Source organism: Nycticebus coucang, chromosome 3, assembly GCF_027406575.1.
Source record: "Nycticebus coucang isolate mNycCou1 chromosome 3, mNycCou1.pri, whole genome shotgun sequence".
Lineage (NCBI taxonomy): Eukaryota > Metazoa > Chordata > Mammalia > Primates > Lorisidae > Nycticebus > Nycticebus coucang.
Window position 1 is genome coordinate 6,054,695 of NC_069782.1, and position 18,072 is coordinate 6,072,766.

Genomic DNA, 18,072 nt, shown 5'->3' on the forward strand with positions numbered 1-18,072 from the left:
AACCTCAGCAAATTTAAAAAAATAGAAATTATTCCTTGCATCTTCTCAGACCATCATGGAATAAAAGTTGAACTGAATAACAACAGGAACCTGCATACCCATACAAAAACATGGAAGCGAAACAACCTTATGCTGAAGGATAAATGGGTTATAGATAAGATTAAGAAGGAAATCGCCAAATTTTTGGAACAAAACAACAATCAAGACACGAATTACAAGAACCTCTGGGATACTGCAAAGGCAGTTCTAAGAGGGAAATTTATAGCACTGCAAGCCTTCCTCAAGAAAACAAAAAAGGGCGGCGCCTGTGGCTCAAGGAGTAGAGCGCCGGACCCATATGCCGGAGGTGGCGGGTTCAAACCCAGCCCCGGCCAAAAACCACAAAAAAAAAAAAAAGAAAACAAAAAGAGAGGAAGTTAATAACTTAATGGGACATCTCAAGCAACTAGAGAAGGAAGAACACTCCAACCCCAAACCCAGCAGAAGAAAAGAAATAACCAAAATCAGAGCAGAATTAAATGAAATTGAAAACAAAAGAATTATACAACAGATCAATACATCCAAAAGTTGGTTTTTTTAAAAGATCAATAAAATAGATAAACCTTTGGCCAACCTAACCAGGAAAAAAAGAATAAACTCTCTAATTTCATCAATCAGAAATGGTAACGATGAAATAACAACAGACCCCTCAGGAATTCAAAAAATCCTTAACGAATACTACAAGAAACTCTACTCTCAGAAATATGAAAATCTGAAAGAAATCAACCAATACCTGGAAGTACGCCACCCACCAAGACTTAGCCAGAATGAAGTGGAAATGTTGAACAGGCCTATATCAAGTTCTGAAATAGCATCAACTCTACAAAATCTCCCTAAAAAGAAAAGCCCAGGACCAGATGGCTTTACGTCAGAATTCTACCAAACCTTTAAAGAATAACTAGTACCCATATTACTAAACCTCTTCCAAAATATAGAAAAAGAAGGAATATTACCCAACACATTCTACGAAGCAAACATCACCTTGATCCCCAAACCAGGGAAAGACCCAACAAGAAAAGAAAATTATAGACCAATATCACTAATGAATATTGATGCTAAAATACTCAATAAGATCCTAACAAACAGAATCCAACAACACATCAAAAAAATTATACATCACGACCAAGTGGGATTTATCCCAGGGTCTCAAGGCTGGTTCAATATACGTAAATCTATAAATGTAATTCAGCACATAAACTAAAAAATAAGGACCATATGATTCTTTCAATTGATGCAGAAAAAGCTTTTGGTAATATCCAGCATCCCTTCATGATCAGAACACTTAAGAAAATTGGTATAGAAGGGACATTTCTTAAACTAATAGAGGCCATCTGCAGCAAACCCACAGCCAATATCATATTGAATGGAGTTAAATTAAAATCATTTCCACTTAGATCAGGAACCAGGCAAGGTTGCCCATTGTCTCCATTGCTCTTTAACATTGTAATGGAAGTTTTAGCCATTGCAATTAGGGAAGAAAAGGCCATCAAGGGTATCCACATAGGGTCAGAAGAGATCAAACTTGCACTCTTCGCAGATGATATGATTGTATATCTGGAAAACACTAGGGACTCTACTACAAAACTTTTAGAAGTGATCAAGGAATACAGCAATGTCTCAGGCTACAAAATCAACACCCATAAATCTGTAGCCTTTATATATACCAACAATAACCAAGCTGAAAAAACAGTCAAGGACTCTATTCCTTTCACAGTAGTGCCAAAGAAGATGAAATATTTGGGAGTATACCTAACGAAGGATGTGAAAGATCTCTACAAAGAGAACTATGAAACTTTAAGAAAAGAAATAGCTGAAGATGTTAACAAATGGAAAACAGACCATGCTCATGGTTGGGAAGAATCAACATTGTTAAAATGTCTATACTACCCAAAGCAATATATAATTTTAATGCAATTCCTATTAAAGCACCATTGTCATATTTTAAAGATCTTAGAAAAATAATACTTCGTTTTATATGAAATCAGAAAAAAACATCGAATAGTCAAAACATTACTCAGCAATAAACATACAGCAGGAAGAATCACACTACCAGACCTGAGACTGTACTATAAATCAATAGTGATCAAAACAGCATGGTATTGGCACAAAAACAGAGAAGCAGATGTCTGGAACAGAATAGAGAACCAAGAAATGAATCCAGCTACTTACTGTTATTTAATCTTTGACAAGCCAATTAAAAACATTCTGTGGGGAAAAGATTCCCTGTTTAACAAATGGTACTGGGTGAACTGACTGGCAACCTGTAGAAGACTGAAACTGGACCCACACCTTTCACCATTAACTAAGATAGATTCTCCCTGGATAAAAGATTTAAACTTAAGACATGAAACTATAAAAATACTCGAAGAAAGTGCAGGGAAAACTCTTGAAGGAATCAGCCTGGGTGAATATTTTATGAGGAGGACTCCCCAGGCAATTGAAGCAGTATCAAAAATACACTACTGGGACCTGATCAAGCTAAAAACTTCTGCACAGCCAAGAACATAGTAAGTAAAGCAAGCAGACAGCCCTCAGAATGGGAGAAATATTTGCAGGTTATACCTCCAATAAAGGTCTAATAACCAGAATCCACAGAGAACTCAAACGTATTAGCAAGAAAAGAACATGTGATCCCATCTCAGGGTGGGCAAGGGACTTGAAGAGAAACTTCTCTAAAGAAGACAGATGCACGATCTACAAACACATGAAAAAAGCTCATCATCCTTAATCATCAGAGAAATGCAAATCAAAACTACTTTGAGATATCACCTAACCCCAGTAAGAGTAGCCCACATAACTAAATCCCAAAACCAGATATTTGGCGTGGATGTGGAGAAAAGGGCACACTTCTACACTGCTGGTGGGAATGCACACTAATATGTTCCTTCTGGAAGGATGTTCGGAGAATACTTAGAGACCTCAAAATAGACCTGCCATTCACTCCTATAATTCCTTTACTAGGTTTATACCCAGAAGACCAAAAATCACAATATAACAAAGACATCTGTACCAGAATGTTTACTGCAGCCCAATTCATAATTGCTAAGTCATGGAAGAAGTCCAAGTGCCCATCGACCCACAAATGGACTAGCAAATTGTGGTACATGTATACCATGGAATATTATGCAGCCTTAAAGAAAGATGGAGACTTTACCTCTTTCATGTTTACATAGATGGAGCTGGAACATATTCTTCTTAGCAAAGTATCTCAGGAATGGAAGAAAAAGTATCCAATGTACTCAGCCCTACTATGAAGCTAAATTATAGCTTTCACATGCAGGCTATAACCCAACTATAGCACAAGACTATGGGGAAAGGGCCAAGGAAAGGGAAGGGAGGGGGGAGGTTTGGGGTGGAGGGAGGGTAATGGGTGGGGCCACACCTACTGTGCATCTTTGAATGGGTACAGGTGAAACTTACTAAAGGCAGAATACAAATGTCTACATACAATAACTAAGAAAATGCCATGAAGGCTATGTTGAACAGTTTGATGAGAATATTTCAGATTGTATATGAAACCAGCACATTGTACCCCTTGATTGCACTAATGTACACAGCTATGATTTAACAAAAATAAATAAATAAATAAAGACCACCCATAAAAAAATACAAAGCAAAAAAAAAAAAAAAGCTGGGTGTGGTGGAGGAGCCTATAGTCCTAGCTACTTGGAAGGTTGAGATGGGAGGATTTCTTAAACCCAGGAGTTCAAGGTTCAAGTTCAATAGCTATGATTGTACTCCAGCCTATGCAACAGGGTGAGATCTTATCTCCAAAAGGAAAAAAAAAGAAGTTATGATTTTCCAATTGTGCAGATTATCCAGCCTTTTCTCACTATTTTGTTGGGAGTAACAGTCTTTGTAGCTTTCTACATTCTAAGACCTTTCCCAAAATCTTTATTGAATATACATTATGTACATTGTTCTAGGTGCTGGGAACAGAGTAGACCAAACCGATCTTTTTTTTTTTTTGAGAGACAGTCTCACTACTTCGCCCTTGGTAGAGTGCTATGGCGTCACAGCTCACAGCAACCTCAAACTCTTGGGCTTAAGTGATTCTCTTGCCTCAGCCTCGCAAGTATGTGGGACTACAGGCGCCCACCATAACGCCCAGCTATTTTTGGTTGTAGTTGTCATTGTAGTTTAGCGGGTCCTCAAATCCTCTAGCGTCAGTGTATGTGGCCAGCACCCTACTCACTGAGCTACAGGTGCTGAGCTGCTAAAACACATTTGATCTCAAGAAATTTATCATCAAAAGGAGAAGCAAATATATATATGTAATAATATTGGTAGCTAAAAAGTTCTATGAAAAACACTGAAGCAGATGAGAGAAAAGACAATGACGGCATATGAATGGTGCCTACTCCCATCTGCCTATCAGTGTAAATACTGCCTGTAAGTTGTCCTTTTTTTTCTTCTCCTTGGAGATCTCTATGGCAGAAAGTGGACTAGGCTGCCCTAATTTGATATCTAACAGAGCAGGATTTCAGCTCCAAATAGTAAAAGGGACGATCAGTCCAATTCCAGCAGGAAGGGTACCACAGCTCCCTGTACACATGCCAGGTGTTTTGTATAAGGCCAAACTCGTAATGGGCACCAAGTACAGGACTATACACGTTGACTCAAGGTAAGGAAAAACGTTCAAACAGAGCTGTCTGCAAAAGAAAGGTGCTGTTCCTAGATAGTACTAAATTTCCCTTCCTTGGAAAAGTTCCAGCCCTGGATTATGAGTCCACATTCCCTGTGAGCTTCCACCTTCCCCAGCAGGTATCTAAGCAGACAGGTTAAGCGAACTTACCTAGCGGCTAAAGGCCAGAAGACCAGCTCTACAGGCTTTGGCGGACTCATCTGGCAGCTGCTCTGATTCTTCATGTTTCCTTTGGTGACTGACCAAGGCCACAGAGCGGGAAGCCACTGGCTGGGCTGGGCTGGGACTGGGCCAGGGTATTGCATTTGAAGCCCAAACCTGCTTTCCTTTCCTTTATCAGCAGGTCTTAGGCAACATTTCCAGCAGCCCCACACCACTCTAGTAAAAGCGGTTTAACCTTTCTAGCTGGTAATGTTAAAGGGTTGGATGCAGCCCGAGGCACTGAGGTTGAAGGTCAAGCTTCAGATCTAGACCTAATCGGTTCTGATTGAGCGCTTTTTGCCTCAGCCAAGGCTGCTGTCAGTCCACCGCTGTTAGACCCAAACTCATACTTTCATAAAACCAATTTTCAGGTTTTTTATAGCCTGTGCCTCCCACATTGGGCTTAGCCAGAGCTAAGAGCAAGAATAAAAAAGGAAGGCGAGTAGCAGAAACCCGACGCTTGGGCTTGAGTCTTTCCTAGTGGGTTTCGGGGGATGGTGAGTGGGCCTCTTCCAAGCCTCGTCCTCTTGCCATTGGGGTGACCCGCTCTGCCGCCCTCACGGGTGGGTGTGAGAACCTAGGCCATGGAAGCATTCCGGCAGCGAAATGGAGACCAGTATCGGAACGGTAGATCTTTGTGCGTATGGTAGCGACCCCTACCCCAGCCCGGCTTCGCCTCTCACTATCCGCAGGGAGGCGAAAAGCTCGGAAAAGGCGCGCGAACTCCCTGCGCATGCGCGCGCAGCACCCGGCCAGCTTTGGAGGGCCGCTCCCGCTAGGGCCCCTGGGAAAGAGCGGCCCGTGGGCGGGGTTAAGGGCGTGACCTGGTCGTCACGCGCGGCCCCGCCCCCTCGCCCCTCGTAGCTCTCTGGAGGCGGCAACCGCTAGTCGTCAGCCCTTCCCGTTTGTTCTGGCCGGCTGCATCCCGGTTCTCCGGTGACAATGGGGGACCCTAACAAGCAAGACATCCTGACCATCTTCAAGCGCCTCCGCTCCGTGCCCACTAACAAGGTAATGGCCGCCGGGCGTCTTGCGGCCTGCCTGGCATCCCAGCCGGACGTGGCGGGCGCCGGGGGCCGCGGCCGTGGGAGGAGGAGCCGGCCCGGCCTGTGACACGTCGCACTGTGGGGCCGCGGCGATCTGGGCCCCGCCTGGGTCGGGACAGGCGCCGCTTCCCAGCTCCGCGAGGGGGATGGGGCAGGGGGCGCACACCGGGGGAGTGGCCAGGTTCCTGGGGCCTGGTGGGCGGGAGGCCCGAGCGCCCGGGGCTGGGGACACTTTGCCCAGGAGCAGACGCGGGTCAGGGGGTGGACTCGTGTGAGTTGCTTGGGAGCGGGGGTAGGGCGAGCACTTGGGGACTCTGAGGGAGAGCAGGGACCATACACCTGGCTTCTGCGAGTGGGGGGCGGACAGCACACTCCGACCCCCCGCCACCCCCTCGAAGCAGACCCAGTCAGACGCTCCACCTGGTAGCCCTGGATGCGTGGAGAGGCTTGGCTTGCCCCCTACACGCCGTAGAGCAGCTCGCCCCTAAAGTTCTCTGGTGGTGCCTGTTGAGCCTGGTCGACTGCCTTTGTCCTTTGCTGGCAGCCTCAGTTTCCCTGTCTGATAAAGCTGCTAGAGGGATTCCAGCTTCTCTTTCTTTTGCTAAGAAAAGTCCACCGCAGATCCTTTCCTTTTGCTCCCTTCTTGGGCTCTCTTGGGAATTCGGCCAGGAATTCTGGCCATTTTGGACAGAAGATGCCCGCCCCCCGCCATAATTTTTACAACATTGCAAAGCTGGCTGGAAGTGTTGTGATGACACAAGGGGCTAAGGTGACACTCTGAGCTGAGGCTCACTGGTCAGAGAGGAACCTAGAGAGTGCAAAGGGCTTTCGTGTCAGTGTGGACTCTCCTCACCCCTCCTGGGACAAATGTTCTGTCTGGTCACCACTGACAACTCCAAAGGAGACAGCTGTTAATGAGCACAGTTGTGAACCTTGATGTGATGGCATAGAAAGTTCTGAGATTAACAAAATTTAGGTTTTAAGTCTTTTTTTTTTTTCACAAAACAATGTTTTATTTTCTTTAAATACTTTTAAGACAGGGTCTGGGATGGCCTCCTGGGCTCAGGCAACCCCCAGTAATGCCTGTCTGTGCAGAAGGCTTATGGGGAAAGGGGCTGGCAGGTAACAGAGTGGAGGAAACCCAGGCCAGACCTGAGTGAAGGTTGGAATGGCAGTCCTTCCCTTTGGGGGAAGGACTGATGAGTGCTTCCTTCTAAGTAGAAACAAGTTGCTTTTACGATGCCTTTCTCAACCAGTGTTTAAGTCTTGATGGTAGAGGGGAGCTCATTTTTTTACAGCCTAAGAGAAGGAAGGAAGGAGACAGTTTATTGGGGGAGATATCTGATGGATGTGGGAGAGTTAAGATGACAGAGGCTCTGGAAATTCTCCATTGCCCCTGTTTCTTGAATTCATCCAAGGGAAAGTGCCCCTTTTAAATAAGAAGTCAGTGTCTTTGTATTAAGAGCCACTTTTGAGGAACATGCTTATAAATTATTATCCAGACTGCTATTTTCTAGCTGTGTCACCCTTGAGGGGGTTACTTAACCTCTTTGTACCATATTTCCCTCATCTGAAAATGGGGACATGAACTGGACCTGACTTTGAGTTGGATAACAATAAGCATTTAAAAATTGGGATCATGAAAAAGAATGGTAAGATACACGAGACAAGAAAGGTAGTTAAAGAGAAACAAGTTGGTTTACTTTTACAATATGGTGTCCAATTTCTTCCTCTCTTGTATAAAGATTTACTCTAGATCAAAGGTTTTAACTCATAAGTGGCAGTTTTCTAGTTTGTGAAATCTTTCCCCACTGTGGTACTGTTCCTTGGTTTTACAGAGATCGTGTTACTCTTTCAACGAGTGTTCACTGAGTATCTGCATTTCCTGGGCACTGTGTATTCACTGATGGATAAAAAGATGTGGCTCCTACCCTCAGGAGCTTGTAGTCCAGTTTGGAAGAACTATAGATGCAGGGGCGGCACCTGTGGCTCAGTGAGTAGGGTGCCGGCCCCATATGCCGAGGGTGGTGGGTTCAAGCCCAGCCCCGGCCAAACTGCAACCAAAAAATAGCCGGGCGTTGTGGCGGGCGCCTGTGGTCCCAGCTGCTCGGGAGGCTGAGGCAGGAGAATCACATAAGCCCAAGAGTTAGAGGTTGCTGTGAGCTGTGTGACGCCACACAGGGCGTCTACCCGAGGGCAGTACAGTGAAACTGTCTCTACAAAAAGAAAAGAAGTATAGATACAGGACTGCATGCAGGTGGCGTATTTCTGCTCAGACAGTGTGCAGAAGGGGGAAGAGTGGACTTGGAGAGCACACTGCCTGGGATCTAGTCTCTCTGCAGCTACTTCTTAGCTGTGCTGCTTAACTCAGAAATTCTGTAGTTTTCTCTAACATGGAGATTGAGACTAGCTACATAATTTTTGAAATGCACAAAATGAAAATGAAGGGCCCTTGCTTGAAAAGTAAAGTATTAAGAATTTTTAAATGTAGCTGGGCGATGTGGTGGGTGCCTGTAGTCCCAGCTACTCGGGAGGCTGAGGCAAGAGAATCGCTTAAGCCCAGGAGTTGGAGGTTGCTGTGAGCTGTGTGAGGCCACGGCACTCTACCGAGGGCCATAAAGTGAGACTCTGTCTCTACAAAAAAAAAAAAAAAGAAAAGAATTTTTAAATGAGAGGACAAAGCATTAAGCCAATCACAAAGCCTTTGAAAAGTAGGTCCCTGTGTGATTGCATAGACATTGGAAACTGGCTCTAGTGGGGATGGTAACAGTACTTCTGGCTAGTACCTTGTTGACTATAAGGTGGTTATGAAGATGAAATTGGCTAAAGCACCAGCAATAGTAGCTGACATAAACACTCAAAATTAGTTGTTATTCTATAATTGTTATTCTCATCAATAGCAAAACAATTTGTTATTCAAAGGCTTTTTTTTTTTTTTTTTTTTTTTTGTAGAGACAGAGTCTCACTTTATGGCCCTCAGTAGAGTGCCGTGGCCTCACACAGCTCACAGCAACCTCCAACTCCTGGGCTTAAGCGATTCTCTTGCCTCAGTATCCCGAGTAGCTGGGACTACAGGCGCCCACCACAACGCCCGGCTATTTTTTGGTTGCAGTTTGGCCAGAGCCGGGTTTGAACCCACCACCCTCGGTATATGGGGCCGGCGCCCTACCGACTGAGCCACAGGTGCTGCCCTCAAAGGCTTTTTTTAATTTTAATTTTAATTTTTTTAGAGACAGAGTCCCACTTTGTCACCTTTGGTAGAATGCTGTGGCATCACAGCTCACACCAACCTCCAACTCTTGGGCTTAGGAGATTCTCTTGCCTCAGCCTCCCAAGTAGCTGGGACTACAGGCGCCCACCACAATGCCCAGCTGTTTTTTGTTGTTGCTGTTGCAGTTTGGCTGGGGCCGGGTTCAAACCCGCCACCCTCAGTATATGAGGCTGGCACCCTACTCACTGAGCCCCAGGCGCTGCCCAAAGGCTTTTTTTTAAAGACAGTCTCACTCTGTTGCCCCAGGATATAGTGTTATGACATCATAGCTCACAGCAACCGCAAACTCTTGGGCTCAAGAGATCCTCTTGCCTCAGCCTCCTGAGCAGCTGGGACTTCAGGTGCCCACCATGACACCTACCTGGTTTTTCTGTTTTTCAGTAGAGATGCGGGTCTCACTCTTGCTCAGACAAGCAATGTACCTGCTTCAGCCTCCCAGAGTGCTAGAATTATAGGCGTGAGCCACCAGGCACTCAAAGGCAATTTATCATTCACCATGAGAACTGATGTTCTGGCTTGGCGCCTATAGCTCAGCAGCTAGGGCGCCAGGCACATACACCAGAGCTGGCGGATTCCAATCCAGCCCGGGCCTGCCTAACAACAATGACAGCTACAACAACAACAACAACAAAAATAGCCTGGTGTTGTTGCGGGTGCCTGTAGTCCCAGCTACCTGGGAGGCTGAGGCAAGAGAATCACTTAAGCCCAAGAGTTTGAGGTTGCTGTGAGCTGTGACACTACGGCACTCTACCCAGGGCGAAAAAGTGAGACTCTGTCTCCAAAAAAAAAGAAAGAAAAGAAAAGAACTGATGTTCTGCTTAGAAATCCTGTCTCAACTTTGGGATTGCATTATTGAAACAAAGTGCAGTCCCTGCTATCAAAGCACAGCCTCCTGCTGCAACAGGAGGATCAAGGCAACATTTGTGGGGCCAGACCTGTATTTCTCACTGCCTTCTGACCTCCAAGGTCCCAGTGGTCTCACCGTGTAAGATCTCCCACCCCTAAGACTGCTCTACCACCTACATTTGCATCAAGTGAGTGCCTGCATTGTGTCAGCCTCAGGCAAACCAGATAGACATGCCCCCATCCTCATGGGGCTACATCCTAGCCATTCCACAGCCTAGTTGCTAGGTCAGGAGGATGCTAAAGCCACCACGTTAGAAACCTCACTGCTCTCTTTTTGTAGCCAGCTTTCTGACCACCTCAGAAGTGATTCTCAAACTTGCTCTGGGCTGTACACACCAAATCTCTCTTTCCCCTCTACCAAAAACCCTTTGGGTTCTGTCCTTGCTTACTAAGACACAATCTTGTGACCATTTGTCTTGCCCATTAAACAGCTAGACCGTGGGCTCCATGCACCAGACTCTTCCTGCACCATCTTGTGTGTCACTCTGTGTGTGCCGGCTACACACTCAATAGTAAGGGCACAGCAACTACTAGCTGAGTGAGCAGGTGCGGGTCACAGATGGCCTCTCAGAGAACAGCGCCTTCTGGCAGACTCCATCTACTATTTGATGGGAGGAGTATTCCTCTCCCTAATGGCCATTACCACAGGGTGTTTTGTCTTCCATATCTGTCTCTCCTGAGTCACACTGGCGTGTGGCCTGGCTGCCCCACTGTCACACACTTAGCGATGCCCCCTGATTCATTCATCAGCCCGCCACTTGTCTGGCATGCAGCAGGCAGGCAGTCAACACCGCATTGTATCCACCGGCCCTTTCCATGACAGTTGTCACCCATCCCCACTGCTCATCATGCCCTGTGAAGGTGAACCCATCCTGGAGAGGGCCTTTAGAAAGCCCGCTCATGTTTTCTCTCTTGTATTAGCCCCCCAAAGCCAGAAGCCAGCTCTTTATTGACAATCAGACAAACTTCTGCCTATAATGTGTATCTAAAATACTTTATTTTTCCTGGAAAAAGTTTAAAAACAATTCTATTGGAGGAATTTGTACTATTCTGTTGTTCTGACTTTAATTATAAATATTAATCTCCATGACAAGCACTGTGTATTTTAAAGTACTTATATGGTTTTGTTAATCAAAGAATGTTTGGCTTTAATGTCAGTATGAAAGGGGGTAGTGACAATTTTTTAGGTGATATAAGTTTTATAAGTCATTTGCTTGATTAAAAAGATATTTACTGGGCCAGGCATAGTGGCTCATGCCTGTAATTCTAGCTCTCTGGGAGGCTGAGGTAGATGGATTGCCTGAGCTCAGGAGTTTAAGACCCACCTGAGCAAAGCAAGACCCTGTCTCTACTAAAAATGGAAAAACTAGCTGAATGTTGTGAGGGAGCACCTGTAATCCCAGCTACTCAGCAGACTGAGGCAAGAGGATTGCTGAGTGAGCCCAAGAGTGTGAAGTTGCTGTGAACTATGATGCCATAGCTCTCTAACCTGGGGCAGCAGAGTAAAACTCTGTCTCAAAAAAAATGTACTGAGTGTTTGCTATGAGTAAGGTGATATTTTTTTAGGCTTTGTGTGAGATTAAAAAAAAAATACCAATTGATTTAGCCAATGCTGATGGGCATGGACCACCCACAGGCCCCTCTGTGCTGGTAGAGAGGAGAACAAGGTAATAGAAAGGCCCAGCCCCCCAGGAGCTCTTGGCACCCTCCGTGGGCAGGAGACACATTCCCTGGTTATGAGCTGTGTCTAAGGAGTTATCAAAGTGACCCAGACAGGGTGGAAGGGGCAAAGGTAGAGAGTAGCAGAGTGTTCCATAGAAGAATATCTGTCTGTATTTGTTATCCATTGCTGTATATCAAATTACCCCTGACTTAGCAGCTTTTTTTTTTTTTTTTTTGAGCCCCAAACTCTTGGGCTCAAGCAATTCTCTTGCCTCCGTCTCCCTGGTAGCTGAGACTACAGGCGCCCGCCACAACACCTGGCTATTTTTAGAGATAAGGTCTCACTCTGGCTCAGGCTGGTCTCACTCCTGAGCTCAGGCAATCCACTCGCCTTGGCCTTCCAGAGTGCTAGGATCACAGGTGTGAGTCACCACGCCTGGCCTGAGCATCTCTAAACAACAGCCATTTATTCTCCATACTGGTGCTGAGGGACAGGAATTTGGGAGTGGCTTAGGTGGTTGGTTCCAGCTGCTGTCATCTGATAGCTCACTCATTTGGTGGTTGGCCAGGCTATGCTATATGCTGGCTCTTGGGCTGAAGGCCTCAGTTCCTTGACACTTGAGCCTCCCCACAGGGCTATCCAGGTGTCTTCAAGACATAGCAGCTGGCTTCCCCCACACCCGTGTGGAGATTACATACGGGTGTGAATACCTGGATGTGGGGGCCAGTGGGGCCATCTTGGAGTCTGGCTACCCCTCTCTCTTCCTCTGTCTGGGAAGATGAGAAATGTACACGATGTAATAGCCACTGCCTAGGGCATGGTCAGGTCTAGAGTGTTTCAAACAGGGTGACATCTCTGGCTAGTGTTCATTTATAGGACTAGTAGGATCCCTGCTTTTGCTTCCAGGGTAAGTCATGTTGGAGATGGTATACAGACCTACCTTCTCTTTAGGTGAGCAGTGTTGTACTGTTTACATTATAATTTGTAAGTAACATAGTAATACAATTATATCGATACTTAATATCACTGTATACATTATTATAATTAAGTAAAATTTGAGAGTTTTTTTCTGTTTATTTTTAGAAAGAGTCCCACTTTATTGCCCTTGGTAGAGTGCCATGGGGTCATAGCTCATAGCAACCTCAAACTCTTGGGCTCAAGCAATTATCTTGCCTCAGCCTCCTGAGTAGCTGGGACTATAGGACCTATCACAATGCCCAGCTATTTTTATTTTTATTTTTATTTTGTGATCTGTGATTTTTGTTTTTAATTATGTTATGATCACACATCATTTTAAAATCTGTGTATATCTCTTCTAATTCACGTAATGAGTTGGCAAAAGCACCATTACTAATCACACACATATAGTTGTTATACAGTTTTATGTGTTTCTGAAGAGTTGCTGAAAGACAATCCCAAATTATAACTTAACCTGACTTAGGTAGTAAATAATTCAAAAGTTTAATTTGCCATTTCTTGACATATTGACTTTTAAAAGCATGACCTTATAGATTGTCTATAAAATAAATGTTAAATATTTTTTATTTGACATTACACATAAACCACACTAAAATGCCTTTCAATAAATAAAAGGCAGCATTTTAGTAGACCCAGGGAAATTATATTGGCATGATAAAGATCAAAAGTACAAAGTAAACATTGCTACCTTCTCTCCAGCCCTCACCTTTAACAGGCTAATGAACACCAATTAAAACATCAGTGAGTCTTGCTTTGTTCTGAGACAGTGAGGGGATTTCCCCAGTATTTAAATATATTCACATAATCAGTTATATAAATCTTAATATAAAACCAATCTTCAATAGGCTTTGGGATGGCAATTTACTATCTTTGTGAAAAGGTAAACATCGCTAATTAAATCTGAACATATCTTTAGAAATGGAAAACAGCGATGCATTTACTGAACTGGAATCACTATCAAAATCCAAAAAACCAATCATATTCATTTAACCACAAGCCAGTCTTAGTTAAACCGGGACTGTCCAACAAAAATATTCTGTCACTCATTCATGATCTGAATTCTGGTAAATGAGACCAATTAAATTATAGTACACATAAAAAAAAGCCGTGAGATATTTCTCTTTTGTAATAAATAAGGCAATGGCCATCTATTACTCATTTGTAGCTTTTTTGAGATAAGCTATCAAGTCTGCCCTTTCTCCCTTCTTCTTAATGCCAGCGAAGATCATTTTTGTTCCAGGGATGTACTTCTTGGGATTCTCCAAATACTCCTTCAGTGTATCCTCTCCCCAGGTTATGCCTTTGTTCTTGTTGGCGTCTGTGTAAGAGAAGCCAGCAGCCTGACTGTCTTCCTCCCAAAGAGACCATGGAGATTTGGCCCAGTCTTGTGCTTGCCACCTTTTTCCACAGTATGGCACCCGGCACACTTCTGAACAAAAATCTTCTTGCCTTTCTCAATATCACCCATATTTAATTCTCTCTTTGGTTGCTGACAGTACTAAAGTTACGAGCTGGAAGCTGGACGTCCTGCCGTCTCGCCCAGCTATTTTTAGAGGCTGGGTCTGGCTCTGGCTCAGGCTGGTCTTGAACCTGTGAGCTCAGGCAATCCACCTGCCTCGGCCACCCAGAGTGCTAGGATTACAGGCATGAACCACTGTGCCAGCCTAAATGAGATATTTTCTTATGACCAAAGTTTAAATTGTAAAGGTTAAGCAATTTTCAAGACAAGTCATGAACTGGATCATATAGGATGACTCATTTGGCTAATATAAATTAATTAATAACTCAAATGAATATTTTTCTTCCAGGTATGTTTTGATTGTGGCACCAAAAACCCTAGCTGGGCAAGCATAACCTATGGAGTGTTTCTTTGCATCGATTGCTCAGGGACACACCGGTCACTTGGTGTTCACTTGAGTTTTATTCGGTAAGCGAATCTTCCCTTATGGTGGGAATGATTACATTATTATATGGGTGTTCTTTCCCCTTTTCCTATAGTTTGCTTTGACATCAAGTAAAATGATAAAACAACAGGTTAATTGTTAGGTTTGGGGATTTAAATCTTATACATAGTATTATTAAGTAAACTGGGAAAATTAGTTATTTTATTTTCAGTTACTGTTCTGTATAGTCAAAGATGAGAGGCAGGGACGTCAAAGACAAAGTCAGAATAGAGGGTGTGAGACGACAGTTCCTTCACCTTTATGGTTGTTATTGTTTGAATTTTTTCCCTCCAAAACTCACTTTGAAATTTGATCTTCAGTTTGGCACTATCAAGAGGTGGGGCTTTTAAAAGGTGATTCAGTCACAAGGGTCCTGCAACCTTATGAGTGGGTTAATGGGTTAACAGATTCATGGGTTATGGTGGCAATGGGACTGGTGGCTTAGTAAGAAGAGGAAGAGAGACCTGAGTCACATATGCAGCTCGCTGACTGTGTGATGCCCGGCACTGCCTTGGGACTCTACAGGGAGTCCCCACCAGCAAGAAGGCCCTCTCTACATACAGCCCCTTAACCTTGGACTTCTCGGCCTCCATAACTGTAAGAAATAAATTCCTTTTCTTTATAAATTACCCAGTTTCAAGTATTCTATTATAAGCCACAGAAAACAGACTAAGAGAATTCTCTTCTAATAATCTGCCAGTACCAAGTACATGTTCATGAGAGAAGGGTAATCAGGTGCACCCCACCAAGGTGAAGGGTTCATGTACACTGGGGGAGGCCCTCCTTGTATCAGTCTCTTGTCCAGCATAATCCGCAGCTCTACCTCCCAAGGACACTGATAACACAAGACCCAAGTGAATGATTTTTATATGATTTTTAGTAACAGTTTTGAATTGTTGTAACATGAGATCTTTCTTCTCACTCTATCTGAAGACCTGGGCTGCACTGGCCCTGCTGGTGAGTAAACTGTCTTCTGCTTGTCACACTCTGCAGCGGGAGTGTATGCAGGGCCTTTGTGTGCATCAGAAGAAGGTGCCCCCAGGACAGACGCAGCCCCACAGTCCAGTGGGGAACAGGAAGTGTCTGTGTAAAGTAAAATAAATTTGAAACAACAGAAGAAATGCTAAAAGGTCCCTCAGCCATGCTCAGAGCTGGAACCCAAGCGAGGCCTGCGTGTCAGCTGTCAGGGGCCCTGGCCAGGGCACCTTCTGCAGGGCAGCATTGAGCAGCTGCTGCTCAGAGCTCTATCATTGACACTTCCTCAACCAGTCCACTGATTTCCCTGCCTTTCCTCCTTTCAGGGAAGGAACCAGCTAGGCTGGCTGTTTGGAACTGTGGCAAGCAATTTTATTTTATATGATGACTTAAGGAATATTGATATAACACGATTGATTACTATAAAAGAGCATTTGTTCTATAGGATAAAATCTATCATAATTCATGAGATATTTTGTACAATAGCATAAAAGTTGTATAGTGGTAATTATAACATAGTTTCCTTTTTTGATAAATTAAAATGACTTTCCTGGTACATAGAATTCTTTTTTTTTTTTTTTATTATGGGTGAAAAATACTATATTGTAATGATCTGCTTGATTTTAAAGCAAAAGATACCTTGACACGTGAAACCGATATATGGAAATGCCAAGTCCACAATAAACAAAACAAGTGCTTTAAGAATTCTTTTTTCAAAAATCAGTTTGTAGTCCGGGCACTGTGGCTCACGCCTGTAATTCTAGCACTCTAGGAAGCCATTGTGGGTGGATTGCTTGAGCAAAAGTGAGATCTCTGTTAAAAATAGAAAAACTGAGGCAAGAGGATCACTTGAGCCTGAGTTGGAGGTTGCTGTAAGCTATGATGTCCTATACCCAGGGCAACAGCTTGAGACTCTGCCTCAAAAAAAAAAAAAAAAATCAGTTTGTAAAGGCATGATGAGCTAACAACCACATGTAACTCATAAATAATTATTTAGAAAAGGCAGTTATTTTGTGTGTTCTTACTGGTTTTGAAGTGTCTACCAGTTTCTTTTCTTTTTTTCTTAGACTCTGGTCTCAGAATATTTTAAATGCACTTCTCTGGTCTTATCTCTTTTTAAAATGTTGAGGGATTTAGTTGCCAGGCAAGTTTATTTACTTCTTTCAATTTTTTTCTTTTCCTTTTTTTTCCCAGAAACAGGGTCTCACTCTGTTGCCCAAGCTGGAATGCAGTGGAACCATCACAGCTCACTGCAGCTTGAACTCCTGGGCTTAAGCAGTCTTTCTGCATCAGCTTCCCAAGTAACCAGGATTATAGTCATGCATCACCATGCCCGGCTAGTTTTTTGACTATTTTGTAGAGATGAGGTCTCACTATGTTGGCTAGGCTGGTCCAAACTCCTGGCCTTAAGCAAACGTCCCACCTTGGCCTCCAAAAGTGCTGAGATTATAGGCACGAGGCATGACCTGGCCAGTATTGTCTTTTGATGATGCACAAAATTTTCTAATTTTTGTGAAGTTCAGTTTCTCTATTGGACTTTTTTGTTGTTGATACTTGTGCCTTCGGGTGTCATATCCAAGAAATCATTGCCAAATCCAATGTCTTGAATCTTTTGCCTTACGTTTTCTTCTGATAATTTTGTAGATTTAGGTCTTACATGCAAGTCTTTGATACATTTTGACTAAATTTTTGTTTATAATGTTAGATAAGAGTCCAGCTTCATTCTTTTGAAGTTTTCCAGCATGCTTGGTTGAAAAGACTGTCTTTTCCCAATTGAGTCATGCTTATTTTTGATGGACTTTCCCTCCCTCTCCATAGTGATTATTATCAATTAGCATATGGTGACTACCCAGAGCAGGTGAAGACTAGATTCAAAGATAAGACATATTTGGTTTCTTCCTGTTTTTTTTTTTTTTACTGGGTTCTTTCCCTGCCAAGTCTCTGCCAAGTCTCTCCCATTACAATGTGGGTGTCCCTCTTTCTCACCACTAAGGCATATTGCCACTTTAAGCCATCCCAGGAAATCAGATGGTTTTCTGATGTGTTCCTTGTTGAGGGAGAAATGGACCTAGAGCCTGAGGCCGGATAGCAGGATCTGTTTGGGCCTTTGCAGGTTTAATTACTAGCCTTTTAAAACTCAGATAAATAGAACTCTATGAATCACAATGCTAAATGATTCAAAAACAACACTTAAAATTCACTGTATAACCAGAGGTCAACAGTCTAGAATTTGGGTAAGAAAGTCAAAGATGAGAAGGTACTCAGTATGTTTGTTAAAGGTAGAGGAGTACTCTTTAAACATTTTTATTGATTAAAAAAAACTGAAAATACTTCCTGGAAAAAAATCCAAGCAGTCCCAAAGTATATATAGAAAGAAGTGGAAGTCCCTCCTCTAGAATCCTTTT

General features: G+C 43.6%; 1 protein-coding gene and 1 pseudogene across 2 annotated transcripts in view; one reads left to right on the top strand and one right to left on the bottom strand.

Annotated features, from left to right (window-relative positions):
- The first annotated feature begins 5,681 nt into the window (after positions 1-5,681).
- Positions 5,682-18,072, top strand: part of ARFGAP3 (ADP ribosylation factor GTPase activating protein 3) — a 65,868-nt gene continuing 53,477 nt past the window's right edge. The window contains exons 1-2 of one of the 2 annotated variants that reach the window (XM_053586284.1): positions 5,682-5,896; positions 14,558-14,676. In XM_053586284.1, the coding sequence (XP_053442259.1) occupies positions 5,828-5,896; positions 14,558-14,676 (188 nt within the window). In that variant the 5' untranslated portion in view covers positions 5,682-5,827. The remainder of the gene's footprint in view (positions 5,897-14,557; positions 14,677-18,072) is intronic. The other variant, XM_053586285.1, reaches the window with a different exon arrangement.
- On the bottom strand, positions 13,022-14,217 carry LOC128582391 (cytochrome c, somatic-like; annotated as a pseudogene).